Below are 17,549 nucleotides of genomic sequence, written 5' to 3' on the forward strand. Positions count from 1 at the left end.
AAAGCCAGCCAAATCAAAAGCATCTCCTGCTTTTTTTTTCTTTTTGTCCTCCAGCATCACCAACCTGAAGTACTGGGGCCGTTGTGAACCAATCACCTCTAAGACACTACAGCTTCTAAATGACCTCTCTATTGGATATCCTTTTCTAAACCACCTTCTCTGCACCATGGGAAAGGTGGCATGCCGATCTTAGGCATCATGACCCCCTGCTATTTAATTTAGCTTCCTGAATATTCATCTTCTGTTTTCCTGGGAATACCCTCACAGAATCCAGGAGTAACTAAAGGCAATACCCTCACAGAATCCAGGAGTAACTCCAGACCCCCAAAATGAGCCAGTACATAAGCTAATAGTTTACTACAGATTTATTCCTAAGATCCAGAAATACCCAGCAGATGAATGTCTTGGGTACATTCTCTTTGTGGCCAGGGTTTATGCATCCTCAGTGGCAGCATAGTCCATATCCATCAGGATAGTCCATCAGCTAATCGGTAGAAACATCCTGACTACAAACTTTGCAATAAAAGCAGTGGCTCCCCTTGAATTGGACTAGGCCTGCTTGAAATTGGAATTGCTGTAAGCCTTTCACAGCCAGGGTTCTGCAAAAGAAGTGTTGACCCTGTAAAACTTATTTGAGGTATTTTTTTCTCAGTTCTCCCAAAGATGGTACATAGCTAGTACCATTCTAAATACACAGTGGAGAATGCGCTATATACAGCGGATGCCTCAAGCAGGACTTTAGAGCCTAAAGTTTCCTGACTCCCCCTGAGAAAAGCCATAGGTTTTGGAGAAAACTCCTGGGGTTTGTCTCTTTTCTTACAGATAGGAGTTTGGTGTGGGCATTCTCTTCATTGGTATTTAACTACTTAGGTATTTAACTACTTACTACTTAGAATAGACTCATTTTTTTCCCATTTGGCAATACTGTACTCAAGTAGTTAAGGAAAATAATATAATTGGTATGGAACTCATAGTAAAGAAAGGAACTATACGTTACCCTAGAAGGTTCATTCTGCACTGAAGATTCTTAATTTTGTGTCACGCTTTCCTTGACCTTCCTCCTTTGTCTTTACATACAGTAGTGTGAGGAAACTAGTAAAGCTGAGTGCAGTACAGTTCATGCTGAACAATCACACGGTAAGTGATTCCAGCCCCTCATCCTGATTCTGCTCTCTAGCCACCCACACACATACTTTCTCAACTCATAAGGGCGATGATACGTAAATTGAGGTCCACAGTGCTACATAGCCAAACACTGCCCCGGTTCCATCTGGCCACCCGATTATACATACTGTCATCAGAGCTACTCTTTAGAGCCAGATATCTGAGTTCTGGTGAAATCACCTACTACTTTTCAAACTAAGAGAATTTAGTTGTAGGTAGAAACAATAGTAATCAAAAAAAAAATTTTTTTTTAGACCCCTCATACCCTTAAGGAATGACTATGTAGCCATTAGCTTGAAAGGCTTAGTAATCCTAAAATTACTGGCTTGCATTCTGCCTCTAACCCATGCTTTTATCTTTTTAACTTGTTTTCTTTTTTTCAATAGAGCGAGCACTTTTCATTTTTGGGTATTAACAATCAGTCCAACCTGACAGACATGCGTTGTCGGACTACCTTCTACACAGCACTTGGGCGTCTCCTCATGGTGGATTTAGGTACTGCAATAAATGCTAGGGGCTCATGAAGTAATCTGGCACTATTCTAAATTTTCATTTGATAGAAACTACATGTGGGGGAAGTCTTTCCTGTTATTTCAACAGTAACAAAACTATCTGAAATAGCAGTCTGATTTCACCAAGAACAGAGCATGCTTCCATGGCCCCTGTGACTGGAGGAGAGTAACAGTGTACACCTAACGTTGCCCTCTGCTACATCGTGGTTTTAAGTTTCTATTCATACTTCTCACCTTTAAAATAAGGGAATTGAGTTTCCTAAATGCATCTTGTTAGCAAGATAATGCCCACACACATACATCCTAAGATGAACAGGCCTGAGATGGTGAGTAAAACATTTTGTCGCCCAGCTCACTGGCACACATGAGCTAGATGGTTTTCGTACTTTTCTAGCTCTAATTGTGGTTTTAGTAGTTTTGAGTCAACTGATAATTGAAACTTGATGCCATTATAATTTTGAGCTTTTTATTAAACTGGCATTATAAAACCATTGAGGTTTATGAAAGATCACTGAAGAAAGAAAGGTGTGAATAGAGACTCCACTAGCATCTGATTCAGGTTTGAGTCTCCTCTAGTTCTCAGCACCAGACAGTCCTTTATCAACGAACGATAGTTCTCACTTAAGGAAGAACAAATCAGTAGACACATGAATCTCAGATGTTGTGACTCAGTATCAAAAAAATTTTGCATAATCTCTGCACTAGGTAATTTGGGTCATTTTCTAGTTTAAAATTTTCCTCTACATGCAATTTCTGAAGTTACTGACAATATCTGTTGGGATAATAAATGGGCCCCTTGGATTGTCCTTGGGTCACTCCTTGTTTGTCTTGTTTTCCATGCATAGACACCTTTGAATTTTTTACATCAGGGTCACATTCTGGGTTGTTTGCCTTACAGGAGAGGATGAAGATCAGTATGAGCAATTCATGCTGCCACTCACAGCAGCATTTGAGGCTGTGGCCCAGATGTTTAGCACTAATAGTTTCAACGAGCAAGAGGCAAAGGTGAGTCTTTACCCACCAGATTGATCAGCTATATCTATAAATATTCCTTTAGGTATACTATTACAAAAGATTTTTTAGTTTGGTAAAAACACATTTATAAAATTTGCCATCTTAACCATTTTTAGGGGTATAATTCAGTAGCGTTGAGAACAGTGACATTGTTGTGAAACAGGTCTCTAGAATCCACAAGCTTTGTGGGTTTTTTTAAATATTTATTTACTTATACAAGAACTGGGGAACAGTCAGAGGCGCGGGAGGGTGAGAGGATTCACCAAAGACAGAGTGGGGAGCAGAACAGGCAGACGAACCGAAGACACTGCTGAGGGGAGCAGCAGGTGAGGCAGGAGAGGTCTGCCGCGCCACATGGGTTTCTTCCTGAACCCGCTCTGCAGAGGCTGCAGACAGCCTCACAGGGTGGCACTCAACCCGCTGCGCCACCGGGGAGGCCCCAGAATCCACAAGTTTTAATGTGTAACATTTTTATTATTCATTTCTTTGTCTATTCCATTAAGAATTATTCTTTGTCTCATGAATCATTTTGAAGGGTTTGTGAATTTATATATATGTAGAATTTTAAAATCACCTTTATTGATTTCTCACTCTCAGAATTGTCACTTTCTGAGTTCTGCTTTCCTCATTTTTCTACTTCACACACACCTGCTCTCTGTACCAAAGCTCTGTACCAGAGCTCTGTACCAAAATCGGAAGATTCTAAGCTGTTAATATTTGTGGAATTTTTTTTTTCTTCACAAAAAATGTGAGGTTTTAAATGACTTAATAGTCTCCTTTTTCATCTTTAGAAAGCCCCTTAGGTTTCTATATCCAAATCAGCAGGGACATTGTAAGACAACATGACTTTGTCCAGAGCTCTCTCTGTTCTCTAAACCAGTGTTTTGGGGTCTGAGATGGGTGCATTCAATGCTAAGACTACTGTGGAATATGCCCACAACTTAGGCTAGAGTATCAGCCATATCAAGGACTTAAGGAGTATCATTGAATATCAGCCCTTTTCTTCATCACAGTCCATATAGAGCAAATAAATTAACAGAGCTTCCTTGGCCAGAAACTGTAGCTTTACCCACATCTTTGTCATGCCTCATATAACTTGTCTTTTAGATTTGCCAAGCTTTTGACTTGAAAGTTGAGCTTATGGTTTCAGATTTGGAATAGAACCCTTTGCTTTAAATTGACCCTTGGCAGATGTGTAGTCATGATTGATAGTCAGGGTACCTGGGATGTGCTGCCCCCTTGAGCCTGATGAATATCAGGTTTCAAAAGCAGTCTTACTGCTCTTTAGAACCTGTGGTAAAATTCTGTTGAGACAGAGCATGGGGTTTGGGGTGCTGGTTCTGTGTGCCCTACCCCTCGCTCCTGCCACCTAGCAGCATGCTTTTGAGCAGGTTACTTCACCTCAGTAGGGTTGTCTTATTGTAAAAGTGTAGTAAATACTTTGCCACTCCAAGGTACAACATATGTCTTATTCCCAGACACCCACACTAAAGGGGCAGGTAACCATAGAGACTCCCTTGCCTTCCTCCTGGCTGGGTCTGCTTGGGAGTTCCTGTGGTGCTGGCTGACAGAGCATTAGGCTCTGTGACAGGATATATAGCTCCTTAACCTCTGTTGTAGTGAGTTTTCCTTTTTTCTTTGCTTTTTTGAATAAGCTTTTTTGCTTTTCCACTTTTTACATGTGATTTAGCCTATTAATGTCTTAAAACTGTATCAAACTATATTTTTTCTATGATGAGTCAGGAACCATTCTTTTTTCTTAGTGTAACAAGCTCTCCAAACTAATTTTCCAAATAAAAAGATTCTGTTCTAGTATGGAAGATATCCAAATACTTGGGAGAGAGTATATTTTGAATGAATGAAGGGAGAATTTGATTACAGATATGTGATATCCCCATCAGATATTTATAGCTTTGACTTTTCATCTATTTTAACGTATTTTTGCTTTTTACTATAGCGAACTCTAGTTGGCCTAGTAAGAGACCTGAGAGGTATAGCTTTCGCCTTCAATGCCAAAACCAGCTTCATGATGCTGTTTGAATGGATGTATCCTAACAGACTAGGAGCATACACGGCAAGCCTTAACTAGAGCTAAGTGGGTGGTGGGGTCACGGGAGGAGGACGAGGAGGGAAGGAGGTGGGAGGGTGTGGTGGGAAGAGAAGGTGAAGATGTATCCATAAAACCTGTCATGACCTGTCAGCTGTCATTCCTTCGTAGTCTAAAGACACCGTCTTGTCTGTTACGGTCACTGAGATTGCGCTATGAATGAGGTAGTTTCCCAGTTCCTCTTTGGGGTCCCGTATATTTGTGCTTGTGAACTTGTTGCAGATGAATTTTATTATGCTTAACCAAAAAAAGATATTAAAGTCTATAAGAAAAAAGACAGCTTTGTTTGAAATCTGGAAATGTAACCATATTGACTTCATAACCATTTCAAATCTGAGTGCTTCTGTTTCTCTAATAGTTATGTGATTCCCTATTATATTATGGAATTGGTAAAAAGATAATATGAAATGCATTGTGCTCTTCAGGGTAAAGGCATAATGTACATTCAGTATTTTATTAGATGTCTATTACAAGTTACAGGACACATAATCGCTCCCATGTTCTGGTTAGAAAGACTCAGATGAGCAAACAGGAAACACGAAATAGAACTGTAACTCTGCTTGACTCGGAAATTACCTTAAACGTGTACCTTTCTGGATTCAGAAATTCTTCCTTAGCTTTTCATGTACAGATACCCATCCTACATGCCAATTCTCCAGCGAGCAATTGAACTGTGGTACCATGATCCAGCCTGTACCACACCTGTGCTCAAGCTGATGGCTGAGTTGGTTCATAACAGGTAAGCATAATAGTAAGCACAACTGTCCTTTCGTCTAAGAAAGCCCTAAGAGAATTTGCTTAATCTAGTGTTTTGGGCGGATTATTTTGGGCCTAACATAGTAAGGTTTGCTGCTATTAAAATTTGAAAGCCTCTGAAAGGGGGAGAGAGAGCACGCGCGAGTGTGAGTGTGTGTGTGTGTGTGTGTGTGTGTGTGTGTGTGTGTGTGTTTGTTTGAAAGCAGAGTGCTTCCAACCCTGCAAAGATGCAGTTGCTTGCAGGAAATAAGTCAATTTAAATAGACTCAAGATATCTACGAGACGTGAACTTGGCAATCAGGATTCTGATTTCACTGCCCATATACATAAAGGTTCACATTACTCATAGCTCACATTTCATAGATACTATCGAGAGGGATGGGGGTACACTGGAACACCCTTTCTTTTTTTTTCCTGAAGATTTATTTATGCATACAAGAACTGGGGTACAGGCCAGAGGTGCGGGAGGTAAGATGATTCATCAGAGGCAGAGTGGGGAACAAAACAGGCAGACTGAAATACACTGCTGAGGGGAGCAGCAGATGAGGCAGGAGAGGTCTGCTGCGCCATGTGGGTAGCTCCCTGGCCAGCCGGGGTAGCAAACTCGTGCTGCAGAGGCTGCAGACAGCTTCATAGTGCTGTGCTTAACCCCTTGCGCCACCAGGGAGGCCCTGGAACACCCTGTCTTAAGAAAGGTACTGTGCCAACTACAGCTAGATCAGTAAAAATTTAACTTGCCAGGCACTGTCTCAGCAATTATGCCAGACAAAAGCACTGCCCTGTTAGCTATTACATTATGGGGGGAAAGCTAGTTTGGATGATAAATCAGACAGAGGTAAGTGCTATGAGAATAATGAAACATGGTAATAGAGGGGGATGAAGGGGAAGGAGGATCAGAAGTCACCTCTCAGAGGTGATACTGGGATCTGAATGACATGAATGACTCTGGTAGTCCTAACTAGAGAAAACAACTGCAAGATTGTTGAGATGAGGTGAGCTTGCTGAGGCTTGAAACAGAAAGATGTCACTGGCTGGCTAAGGAGGGGCCATGGAGGGCCAGGGGTTGAGTAGCAACTTAGTACAGCGCTTGTGAAGAACCAAACGTGTTCTCATTGCAATAGGAAGCTGCTCAGCTATTTGAAGCAAGAGGTTGAAATATTCTAACAAACAGCTTCTATGAGGAATGGGACTGTAGGGAACAAGAGTTGAAGCAGATAGACCATATGGATGTGGATGGATTTGTGGCACATTGTAGAGCTACATCGTGATGGATTCAATGTGGGGAGGGAGGGAAAGAAGATTCAAGAAGAATCCTGGATTTGAGGCCTTACCAACTAGAGTGAATAAAGCTCATTAAAGGTATGGAACAAACCAAAGAAGATGTGCTTTGGTCTAGGGAACAGTCAGAATGTAGAACTCAGGTTTAACACTTTTTCCTTCCCCGCCTGACGTGTTGTAGTGCTCCAAGGCCCTTTGTGTGTTGTCTTCTTATAAAGTGGTAATACTGCTTACACTCCTCCATTAGTTACCGCTGAAGATACAAAGGGAATGATATATAGTGGTTGAAGGACTGAGCCAATATCACGAAGAGATAATTGTGGAAGAAGCTAATTTTAGTCAAATAAAGTTGAGAATTTTGGGAGAATACTTTCACCTGCTACATCATTTTGTTTCATTGTTTTAAATGTTTTTAATTTGAGCAGCAGAACTTGAATTTAGCATGATGGTCTTCAAGATGTAAGCTACATCACTGGTTAAATAGCTTTGATTCGCCTAGTTATTTCACATTAGGATAGGTAATCTGCATACCTTCATACCCAAGATAATCAAGTGAGACCCTGAAGTAACCTCATCTTCCAGCAACATGCCTCTGACTTTTTTCTTTTATTCTCTGCTCAGATCCCAACGACTTCAGTTTGATGTCTCGTCCCCCAATGGAATCTTACTTTTCAGAGAAACCAGCAAGATGATAACAATGTATGGTAAGTGCTTTAGAGGAACATAACCCTGAAAGTAGACACCAACTCATTTACCATCCCATATGCAGTGTGGGATCTCAAGCCAGCACTGCCAAGGCATGGTGTGCTCCTCATATATTTGTGTTACTGTGCCAGCTGGCACCGAGGACCTTTGACTCCAAGCAAGAGCGTTAGTGGTACATAAACTATCAATTATAATGTGGTTGAAAATACAGTGATATATCACATTTCTACTCAGGCAATCGCATCCTTACACTGGGAGAACTCCCAAAGGATCAGGTGTATGCACTGAAGCTCAAGGGCATCTCCATCTGCTTCTCCATGCTGAAGGCTGCCCTCAGTGGGAGTTACGTCAATTTTGGAGTCTTCCGTCTCTATGGAGATGATGCCCTGGACAATGCTCTACAGACCTTCATCAAGTTGCTGCTCTCTATTCCCCACAGTGATCTCCTGGTAAGCCTTAAGCTTCACTGATCCAAGACCATGATTGAATGTTTCTGTGGAAGACTAGAATCCAGATTCTTTCTGCTATAAGTAGGTCTTCCCAGCTGGCAGGAACTAAACTAAGATCTTGCTCTCTGCGTGCTTAAGTACACACAACAACTAAAGTGATTTTCAACATCCTCCCACAGGACTACCCCAAACTCAGCCAATCTTACTACTCACTACTGGAAGTCCTGACTCAGGACCACATGAACTTTATTGCAAGCCTGGAACCTCATGTCATCATGTATATTCTCTCTTCCATTTCTGAAGGACTTACAGCACTTGGTAAGTACCTGGGTGGGTGGGCAAGAAAGATAGACTCTTGCCCGCAATAATCCAAAAGGATTATTGCTTGGGGAGTTGGCCCTCACAACAGAGTATGTAACTCATGGGTACATTCTGATCCTGTGTATACTTATTGATCCCCTCCTGAGGACCAGGCAGATACTGCACTAAGCGAAAAAGGCACAGTATTAACAACATAGATTCCCTGTCCTTCAGCTTTTATGTGGTAGATTAAACAGACACACAGACAACTGCCTGTTTACATACTACAGTGGGGATGAGTACAAAATGCTATGGGGTTGTGGTCTGGGGGGTGGATCCCTAACAGGTACTAGCACCTGGAGGCATGAAAGAACAGGGAAATCTCGATGACTGGCAGGTTCTGCAGAAGAGTTGGAGAGGAATGAAGTAAAGCTAGAAAGAGAAATAGGCAGGGGCAAATCTGAACATCACAGAGAGGGGCTATAAGCCATGTTAGGATGTTTGCATTCTATCCCGAGGGCTATGCAACCTATGGACAGGTTTTATCCAGTTAGGTTCCAGAGTTTTTTCATCCTACTCCAGATGGTTCCTGTCAACCATTTTGTTGCTAGGCTGCCTTCCTGCAATCCTAGTAGGTATATACATGTTCAGAAAATAAAACACTCTTTATATTAGACTGAACAAAACATAAATAGGAAGATTAAGTCAACTGCAAAATATTCATGATATACTGTAAATGCATATATAATGATTCTTGAGTTGTCTGCTGTCATCTACAATTTTCGGCCACCTCTCTGACACATATCTACTAATGTAGGTTATGAAACAATATCTAGGACAATATAGCCAGGATATCAGGCCCTGCTTTGGAAGACTATTTGATGGCTTCATCCCCTGATTGCTGGCCTATACCTTGCCTTACCTAGTCAGAGTTGTGTGCGCGGGCTGTGATACAGAGCTCTTGTAAAATGCAGAGATGAGTATGTGCCCCCGCCCCCCCCAGCTTTCCCTGAAATACTTTGGATGAAGAATACAGTACCCTAGGTCTTCCTGGTGGCGCAAAGGGTTAAGCACAGCAATGTGAAGCTCTCTGCAGCCTCTGCAGCATGAGTTCGATCCTGGCTAGCCAGAGAGCTACCCACATGGCACAGCAAACCTATCCTGTCTCTCCCACTGCTCCCCTCAGCAGTGTATTTCAGTCAGTCTGCCTGTTCTTTTCCCCACTATGTCTCTGGTGAATCTGCTCAACATCCCCCTCCCACCTCCCCCCCGCACCTCTGTCCTATACCCCAGTTCTTTTATGCATAAATAAATCTTTTTTAAAAAAAAAGAATATGGTACCCCACTCTAGCCAACTGTAGATGTTGATAGGCTATATTGAACTGGCTATATTAATGCCATCCCCCAGGTAATTCAGAAATAGAAGCTCACATCACAGACTTCTTGGATTCTAATCCTCAATTAAAATATAGTTCTAATCAACCAATTACTAGTAGGTGATCTTGAAGCAGGTCATATAACCTCTCCAAACCTTGGTTTCCTCATTTGTAAAATGATACACCTACCTCCTGGAGTTGTTAGGATAGTAAATTAGAAGTACTGATAATGACAAAGTTGGGGTTTTTTTTGTTTCTTTTTTGTGTGTGTAAAACTGGGGTATAGGCCAGAAGTGTGGTGGGTAAGAGGATTCACCAGAGACAAAGTAGGGAACAGAACAGGTGGATTTTACTGAAATACACTGCTAAGGGGAGTAGCAGGCAAGACAGGAAAGGCCTGCTGCACCATAATGTGCATTACCTCCCTGCCCAGGGATTGAACTCGGGGCGCAGCACGATAGTGCTGAGACTTAACCCCTAGGCCACTGGGGAGGCCCACAAAGTTCTTAGTACAATAGAAGCACTTGGCTACGGGTAAACTTTTTTTCATGAAGTAGAAGACATCCATCTATACCACGTAGAGTCAGTAATTTCAGTATAGTTTATTTTACTGTCTGACATACTTTCAAACTTAGATTTGAACTTTGCTATATGATGAGGGTAAGAGGTAACAGGAAGTGTCCCGAGCAGTAACTTTGGCTGAATTGGCCAACCCCTATGGGATCTCAGCTAAGGGCAGACCGTGTTCGCCCAGGTCACCATCTCAGTATCTGCTGTGTTCTATCCCTTCCTCTCTTTCTGGCAGACACCATGGTATGCACAGGCTGCTGCTCCTGTCTGGACCACATCGTAACATACCTCTTCAAGCAGCTGTCACGTAGCACCAAGAAGAGGACAACACCGCTGAACCAAGAGAGCGACCGCTTTCTGCATATCATGCAGCAGCATCCAGAGATGATCCAGCAGGTAAGAACCTGAAAGTCAGGTCGCAGCATGGAAGAAACCTTTCTTTAAGTTTCTTACCAAGATGCTAAGTCTGACTGGCATCTCACCAAAGAATGCTGCCAAGTGGAGTTTATGCTTTCAGATTTCAGTGGATTCTGAGTTTGCTGAGTGGTCATTAGATAGAGAAAATCTGAAGAAATCAGCTCCTGAATGACCATTCTGAGTGTCACACTGGCCTCTGTGCCTTGAGCCTACCCCATGAGTACTGTCCTCCTTCCAGGACAATGAGTGTGCTCACCCACAGCCTTAAATGGAGCGTGAGCTAGACACGACCAGACCTAAAGCCTATACTCCCATCCACAAAATGGGAACAAGAATAAAGGACAATAGAAACATAGAAATCAAACCATGTCCTCGCATCAGTTTTATTTGTATGTAACATCTTTTCAAAACATAAGATTTGCAAAAATACACTAGCTAGGAAACAGAAAAGGAAATGGGATTGATTAGATTTTAGTCAATAGTATTTTGACCAGTCTCACCTTTTGTCTACATGGTCATCTCTAGAAGGAAGCAATGAAATAAGTCGTTCCCATCACAGCCCCAAAATGTCACTAAGCTGTCTCCTCTAAAACAAGTACCTGGTATCTATAGTGTAAAGTGACTCTACATACTATAATCGTTTGCTTGGCCCATATGATCCCCTACAAAAATCGGGGTGAACTGAGAAGGTCCATTTTTAAATAAATGATCAAATAAATTTAAGGAACAGGAAAGGAAATATCTTAGAAGAAATTATTACCTTGTGATAAAAGGTTAAAATGAAGCTTCATAAAGTATTTGTCTGATTTACCCTGAATAGAAAAGGCCTTTGAGCCTAATAAACTTCTCATTTACAGATGCTGTCAACGGTGCTGAACATCATCATCTTTGAAGACTGTAGGAACCAGTGGTCTATGTCCCGGCCCCTGCTTGGCTTGATACTACTTAATGAAAAGGTGAGAGCCAGCTCCTTGCTGCCCAGCGCCACAGCAGTGGCAGGCAGGCACACATCTGGCTGTCACTTTCCAGGGCACTGTGAGAAATGCTTGTAGAAACCCCCAGGTTGGTGAAACAGGGCAAGTGGCCCATTTATTGAGCTTGTCCCAGTCATGCTTGAACAGCACCAGTCACCTAACTGTTAGAAGTCGGCAGGTGTGGCAGGTCAGACAAAGCACAAGGAGTAGTACAGGAGAGTTAGTACATGGAGATCAGAACATGTTCAGATTATGCCTAAAGTGCTGTACAAACGTAAAATTCATAACTAGTAGAGATGTATGACCCTCAGGCGGCAACCCACTTAACTAGCTACTTCATTTTTGGAGAACATTACTCCACCTCTGAAAATGATAGGGAGGTAGTCTGCCTTTTCCCATCTTCTTTCCTTACCTTGTCTCTCACTCCTTGCCCCACAGTATTTTTCTGACCTAAGGAACAGTATCGTGAATAGCCAGCCACCAGAGAAGCAGCAGGCTATGCATCTCTGTTTCGAAAACCTAATGGAGGGCATTGAGCGGAATCTTCTCACGAAAAACAGAGACAGGTGAGTATGGAAGGCCTTGCCAGGAGTCTTGGGCAATTATTTTTATTTAATCCAGCATATCCAACGGTATCGTGTTAATTTGTAATTAATTGGCATTTTAAAGAGACTTTAAGCACTTTTTGTTTTAGTAAGTCCTCAGCAGCTAGCAGCACCTTGACTTATATGCTAAATTTCCATTGGAAATAATCAATTTAGATTTCGATTTCATAAAATTTGAAGTTGCCTAAGTAGAGTCCCACACTCAAGTTGTTCCAAACATATTGGGACGTTTTTTAATAACTGAATTGAATGGCAGGTTTTTCTCAAATTTCAAATTTTACTTAATTTGAAATATGGCAACTACTGGGGAACTAAATTATATGATGTTTGATTCAATTTCTCAACTGCACGGGCATTACCCAGATGCTCAGTTGTAGCTGGCAGCTACCATATTGCACAACGCAGTTGTATACTATGGGTCTCTGTTAAGAAATTAGACAGCTTCATTCTCTTCTGTCTTCATCTTTGAGATTACTTCCCCCTTCTGTTATGAACAGAGGTGGCTGGCCCCTCAGAGCCCCAGATGTGACCAGATCTGGAGTACTGCCGTGTAGTTGTCAGTCAGAAAGGGGTGTAAAACTAGCCTAATTTTCCCTTAAAGTCTGAAGATTAAGACCAACTGTCTTTTGAAACCGAACCCTTCAGTTCATATGTTCCCTCTTAGTCCCCGCTTCTCTGCCAGAACTGTTGTGGGCAAAGACCCTTCCCCCCAATCCACATGCATCCTCTCTGCAGGTTCACCCAGAACCTGTCAGCATTCCGTCGAGAAGTCAATGACTCCATGAAGAACTCCACTTACGGCGTGAACAGCAATGACATGATGAGCTGACACCTCCTTGGACTCTACCTGTACAGAGCAGCGTCCCTTGGTCTGGTGCAGAGGGGCGAACAATTGCAAGGGAGAGGGCCTGGCTGACCCAGGCGCCCTTCTCCAGGGATGTGGGGGAAATGGCAGAAGTCAGCTAGCTACTTTCCCAGGTTAAAGGGTGTGAGTACACTCACTAGGGGGCAGGGCGCTGCTGGTTCCTAGGGGATTGGGTGGGAAGGGTGGTGGGAGGAGATAAAGACACAAATGTGTGAGACTCCAGCCCCTCCTCCTGGGGCCACCCATGTGGAGAGAACCCCCAGTGTCCTGCCACAACCTGCCTTGTATAAACATGTACATTTTTTCATAACATTTTGAACAAGGTTTATATTGACTCAAGTTTAAAAACAAAGTGTGACTGAAAAATTTTTACAGAGTCTAGTGCACCAATGCTGATGTGAGGGGTTGTGTATGCGAGTGAGAAAAAATGTGTATTCTGGTGGCCTGAAGCTTTACTGGACGAGGATGTGTGAACGTGCAGAGATATATTTAGCGACACAGTGTAGAGAGGCAAAAAAAAAAAATAAAAATTCCAAATGTATATTTTTTCTTATTGCCCGTTCCTTGCCCCTGAAACTATCACTTCCTGTTACTGTATTACCCTTGTTATTAGGAACTCTAAGCCATGAGGAGCACCACCCCGCCCCTTGCAACCACAGACGCTGCCCTGGTCCCCTGGCCTCTTGCAGTGACGGAAAGCTCCAGCTGAAAGTTTTGGTGTTCTTAGCTTCATCCTTTTCCCCCACTTTGCTACCCTCATCCTCAGACAGATGCCTCTTGCTTTTAAAAGTCGGGTGTAACTTTATGATTTAGGGTTCTTGGTCTCTAAAGATAGGGATCAGAGAGAAGGAAGTGAGCCAGTTGCTCTCCTGTTGAGCGATTTGGATGAGTCCACCAGAGGCCCAATGCGCGTGGCCAATAACTTTTAGTCTTCCCCAGCCCTCGAGGCAGTGTGCGTGGAGGTGTGCGTGTGGATATTTATATATTGCCCTGCACTCATGAATGTATGAACAGGAGGAAGTTCCTACAGTGGAGGGGTTCTTAATAACAAGGTCTGCCTAGCATGAAGTATTTAACATTCTCCTAGCCCTTTAAAAATATACATTTTTATAAAATGAAAACCATAATAAATGTTTTGAATATTTAAAAAAATTAACCTACAGAGGAAAATTATGGAGAAAGCTATTTGCCTTGTACTTTTTCCACAATCGTTGCTGCTAGTTGTACGCATCTCTAGTTCAGCTCTTGCCCATGGGACACTCATAAATTCGGTTTTATTTTTATTTCTCTTCTCTACCCCCAGAAACAAAGCTGTTTGGTTTTTTTTCCCTTCTCCTCTGGCGACTGTGTGGTAAATTCTTTCTTGCGTGATCAGGTTGCGGATAGACTTGTAAGGGTGTTTGCTGCATACAGTGTAAGCATTGTGATCGCCAATAAACTTCAATGGTTTCTACTGATGTGGTTTCAGCAGTCCAGTCTGGTGTGTCTACAGCAGCGTGTCTCCCTAAGCACATGAAGATGTGTGAAACGGGCATTCTCAAAACACAGCGGGGAGTGCTGGGGCCCCTCAACCTTATCATATTATATTAGCATGTTTCTCACTGGACTAAATCCGACACAATTTCTTTTTAAAAGTATGATTGTTTTAGTTGATATATATATGTGATATATATACACATATATTATCTGCTGCTGGCCATAGCTATAAAGTGTTAGATGCAGATTTATATCCAGTGAATCATAGGCTCTAAAATGCCACTCTTGCTCACTTTATTTACAGACACTGCTACTTTTGTCTCTTGTCCAGTCTTCTGGGCACCTTCTTGTTCCCAAGTTATTTCAAAGACAAAAATTGTATTCTGATAGCTAGAAGGCAACTGATTCATTTTAGCCAAGTCTGTCTCTAAGCCTGATAGAAATATAAGATGGTGTGACATCATTAATATGCAAAACACTCCAGTCACACATTCCAATAACCTGGAATTCTAATTCTGTAGTAATTAGACAAAATTTTCTCACAGGTACTTGATCAGCAAAACACCAGACCCCTCCCTTCTTTTCCACACAAACAATGTCAGAGACAAGAAACTCAGCAAAAACAGTGGTTTCCTCAGTAGAGCCCTAAGCAGAGTCTGGTCACCACAAAGTGCCACGGTTAAGATCTACAACCCCATCCAGCTTCTGTTCCTCGCTGAACTGACAACCAAAAGAGGGAGCAACCCACAAGAGCCTTGTTTCCTGGTTAATTATCAACAGTTTCACATGACTCAATCTAATAAATGTGAAAGCCAGTTAACTTGGGGTTCCGAAGAATTCAGGTAAAAGTTTTATTCAGTTAAAATGTGAGTTTATTTCTAGGCTACCCTGGTACTATGGTCATCAAGGCAAATGTATCTAGACAGTTTTCTGACAGTCTTTACTACAGATTACTTTATTACGTGCATCCATTTTGTTGGCACTACCAAGTTTATCTGTTCCCTCTAAAGGATAAACCAGACAAAAGAAGGGATTTGGCCCAGGGTCAGATCTTAGGTTTTCAGATTTTAAGAATTAATAACTTTCAGCCACATGTCAATTTTCTAATGACAAGTAACAATCTACTAAGAAATAATAGTTTTATACTGTGCAAATACGAACTTATCTTAAGGACTCGTTTTTTCCACAAGTGAAGTCTCCTAGTACTTTATGAAACTTCAACCAAGTGCAGAAATGGATCACTTGCCAAAATATTCATGACCGTGGGGTAGCAGGAATTGAATCTAGAGCCAGAACACCTCTCCATATCCTACTTGCCTCCAGCCAGCCTCGCCTACCTAAGATTTTTGGCTGGATTCATAAATCTAAATTGCCACCTAACACTGCAAAAGTGCCAAATGCCAAAGCAAAAAAAAAAGGATAAGAAAGATTAACTACAGGAAACCTGCAAAATCTGTAAGTCTGATGACAAGGCTTGAAAATGTAAATGATTATAACTAGTTCTTTAATTTTAAAAATAAATTTGAAAGGATAAAAATGTTCTCACCAACCGTCATTAAACAAATGCCATCTAGCTGTCAAATAACATCTAAGAAGATTCTTGCCACAGTAGCTTGTTTCCTGGGTCCATTTATCTATCTTGGGCAGCTTGAAAACCCTCCAATACATTGCTCAGCCACTTTGGTGTATTACAGGAGCAGTTGGGTCAGCTAATTAGCTGCCAGACAATGGGACATTAATGATCAGAGTGGAGGGTAAACTCCAGTATGGAATATTAGTGCCCTTCCTCAAAAAACCTTGTGGGTTTTTTTTTTTTTTAAGATTTACTTATTTATGCATACAAGAACTGGGGTGTACATCAGAAGTGTGGGGGCGGGGGTTTGAGAGGATTCACCAGAGACTGAGTGGAGAGCAAAACAAGTGGATCTACTGAAATACACTGCTGAGGGGAGCAGCAGGCGAGACAGGAGAGGTCTGCTGTGCCGGCCGGGGATCGAACTTGTGCTGCATGGCTGTGGATAGCTTCAGAGTGCTGTGACTTACCTTGTGCCATCAGAGAGGCCCCAAAAACCTTGTGGTTTTGAAGGCAGCCTGCTGCTATCTTTGTCAAATACTTAAAAAGCACCCACTGTAGGCAAATGCCTTTTTGACCATCAGCCAGAGAAAAGGAAACACAAAAACAAAAAACCATTCACAAGGCAAATGCATTTTCATTCTTTGGTGTAAGAACCTGAGTAACTCCAGAGTCCTCATAAACTATACTTACACAAGCACCACACAAATAGATTTTTTAATTCTGTGTGATGACCACGAAGATTGATGATTCATAATAGACTTAAGCATCACCTACATGGCCCAAACCATCCCATTATTGAGGCTGCCAAGAAATGAAGACGGGGTGGGGGGGGGTACTCCTAACAACTGCTACTGGGTTGCAAATTAAGCAAATCTGCACATCAGATTCAAGGTCTGGAGGACAACAGATTTGCCTATGTAAAGAGTGGCCACAATATAGTTCAATAGTAATAAAAAGGTGGGTGAATGTACAAGCACAGCATCTCAGAACAAACAGGTCGTCTCAGCTCTTCTGTGTGATGAAGGTAAAGCATCCTCTGGAAGCTGAATTACTTCAGCTGGAAAATTAAGGAAAACGAAACCACTTTTTACTTTAAGAATATAACGGACCAGGGGCCTCCCTTGGTGGCGCAGGCGGTTGAACACAGCGCTGTGAGGCTGTCCGCAGCCTCTACAGCGCCGGTTCGATCCCGGGCAGCCAGGATCCTCAGCAGTGTATTTCATCAGTCTGCCTGTTCTGCTCCCCGCTCTGTCTCTGGCGAATCCTCTCGCCCCCCCACACATCTGGCCTGTACCCCAGCTCTTGTATGCATGAATATATTAATCTTTTTTTTTTAAAAAAAGAATGTAACAGTCCATTACCGTTTCTATCGACTAGAAAACCAATTCCCTACCCTTTAACACCT

The 17,549-nt window shown here is 42.2% G+C and overlaps 1 protein-coding gene across 4 annotated transcripts in view; it reads left to right on the plus strand.

Moving 5' to 3' along the window:
- Positions 1-13,441, plus strand: part of XPO7 (exportin 7) — a 77,325-nt gene extending 63,884 nt beyond the window's left edge. For all 4 annotated transcript variants that reach the window (XM_054690634.1, XM_054690635.1, XM_037497346.2 and 1 more), the window contains exons 16-28: positions 55-135; positions 1,074-1,137; positions 1,551-1,659; positions 2,575-2,681; positions 4,648-4,736; positions 5,429-5,536; positions 7,453-7,535; positions 7,771-7,985; positions 8,165-8,303; positions 10,467-10,627; positions 11,506-11,604; positions 12,061-12,188; positions 12,963-13,441. In XM_054690634.1, coding sequence (XP_054546609.1) covers positions 55-135; positions 1,074-1,137; positions 1,551-1,659; positions 2,575-2,681; positions 4,648-4,736; positions 5,429-5,536; positions 7,453-7,535; positions 7,771-7,985; positions 8,165-8,303; positions 10,467-10,627; positions 11,506-11,604; positions 12,061-12,188; positions 12,963-13,056 — 1,477 coding nt within the window. In that variant the 3' untranslated portion in view covers positions 13,057-13,441. The remainder of the gene's footprint in view (positions 1-54; positions 136-1,073; positions 1,138-1,550; positions 1,660-2,574; positions 2,682-4,647; positions 4,737-5,428; positions 5,537-7,452; positions 7,536-7,770; positions 7,986-8,164; positions 8,304-10,466; positions 10,628-11,505; positions 11,605-12,060; positions 12,189-12,962) is intronic.
- Positions 13,442-17,549: the final 4,108 nt, after the last annotated feature.

This window comes from Talpa occidentalis, unplaced genomic scaffold, assembly GCF_014898055.3.
Source record: "Talpa occidentalis isolate TD23 unplaced genomic scaffold, MPIMG_talOcc4v2.1 talOcc4.8, whole genome shotgun sequence".
Lineage (NCBI taxonomy): Eukaryota > Metazoa > Chordata > Mammalia > Eulipotyphla > Talpidae > Talpa > Talpa occidentalis.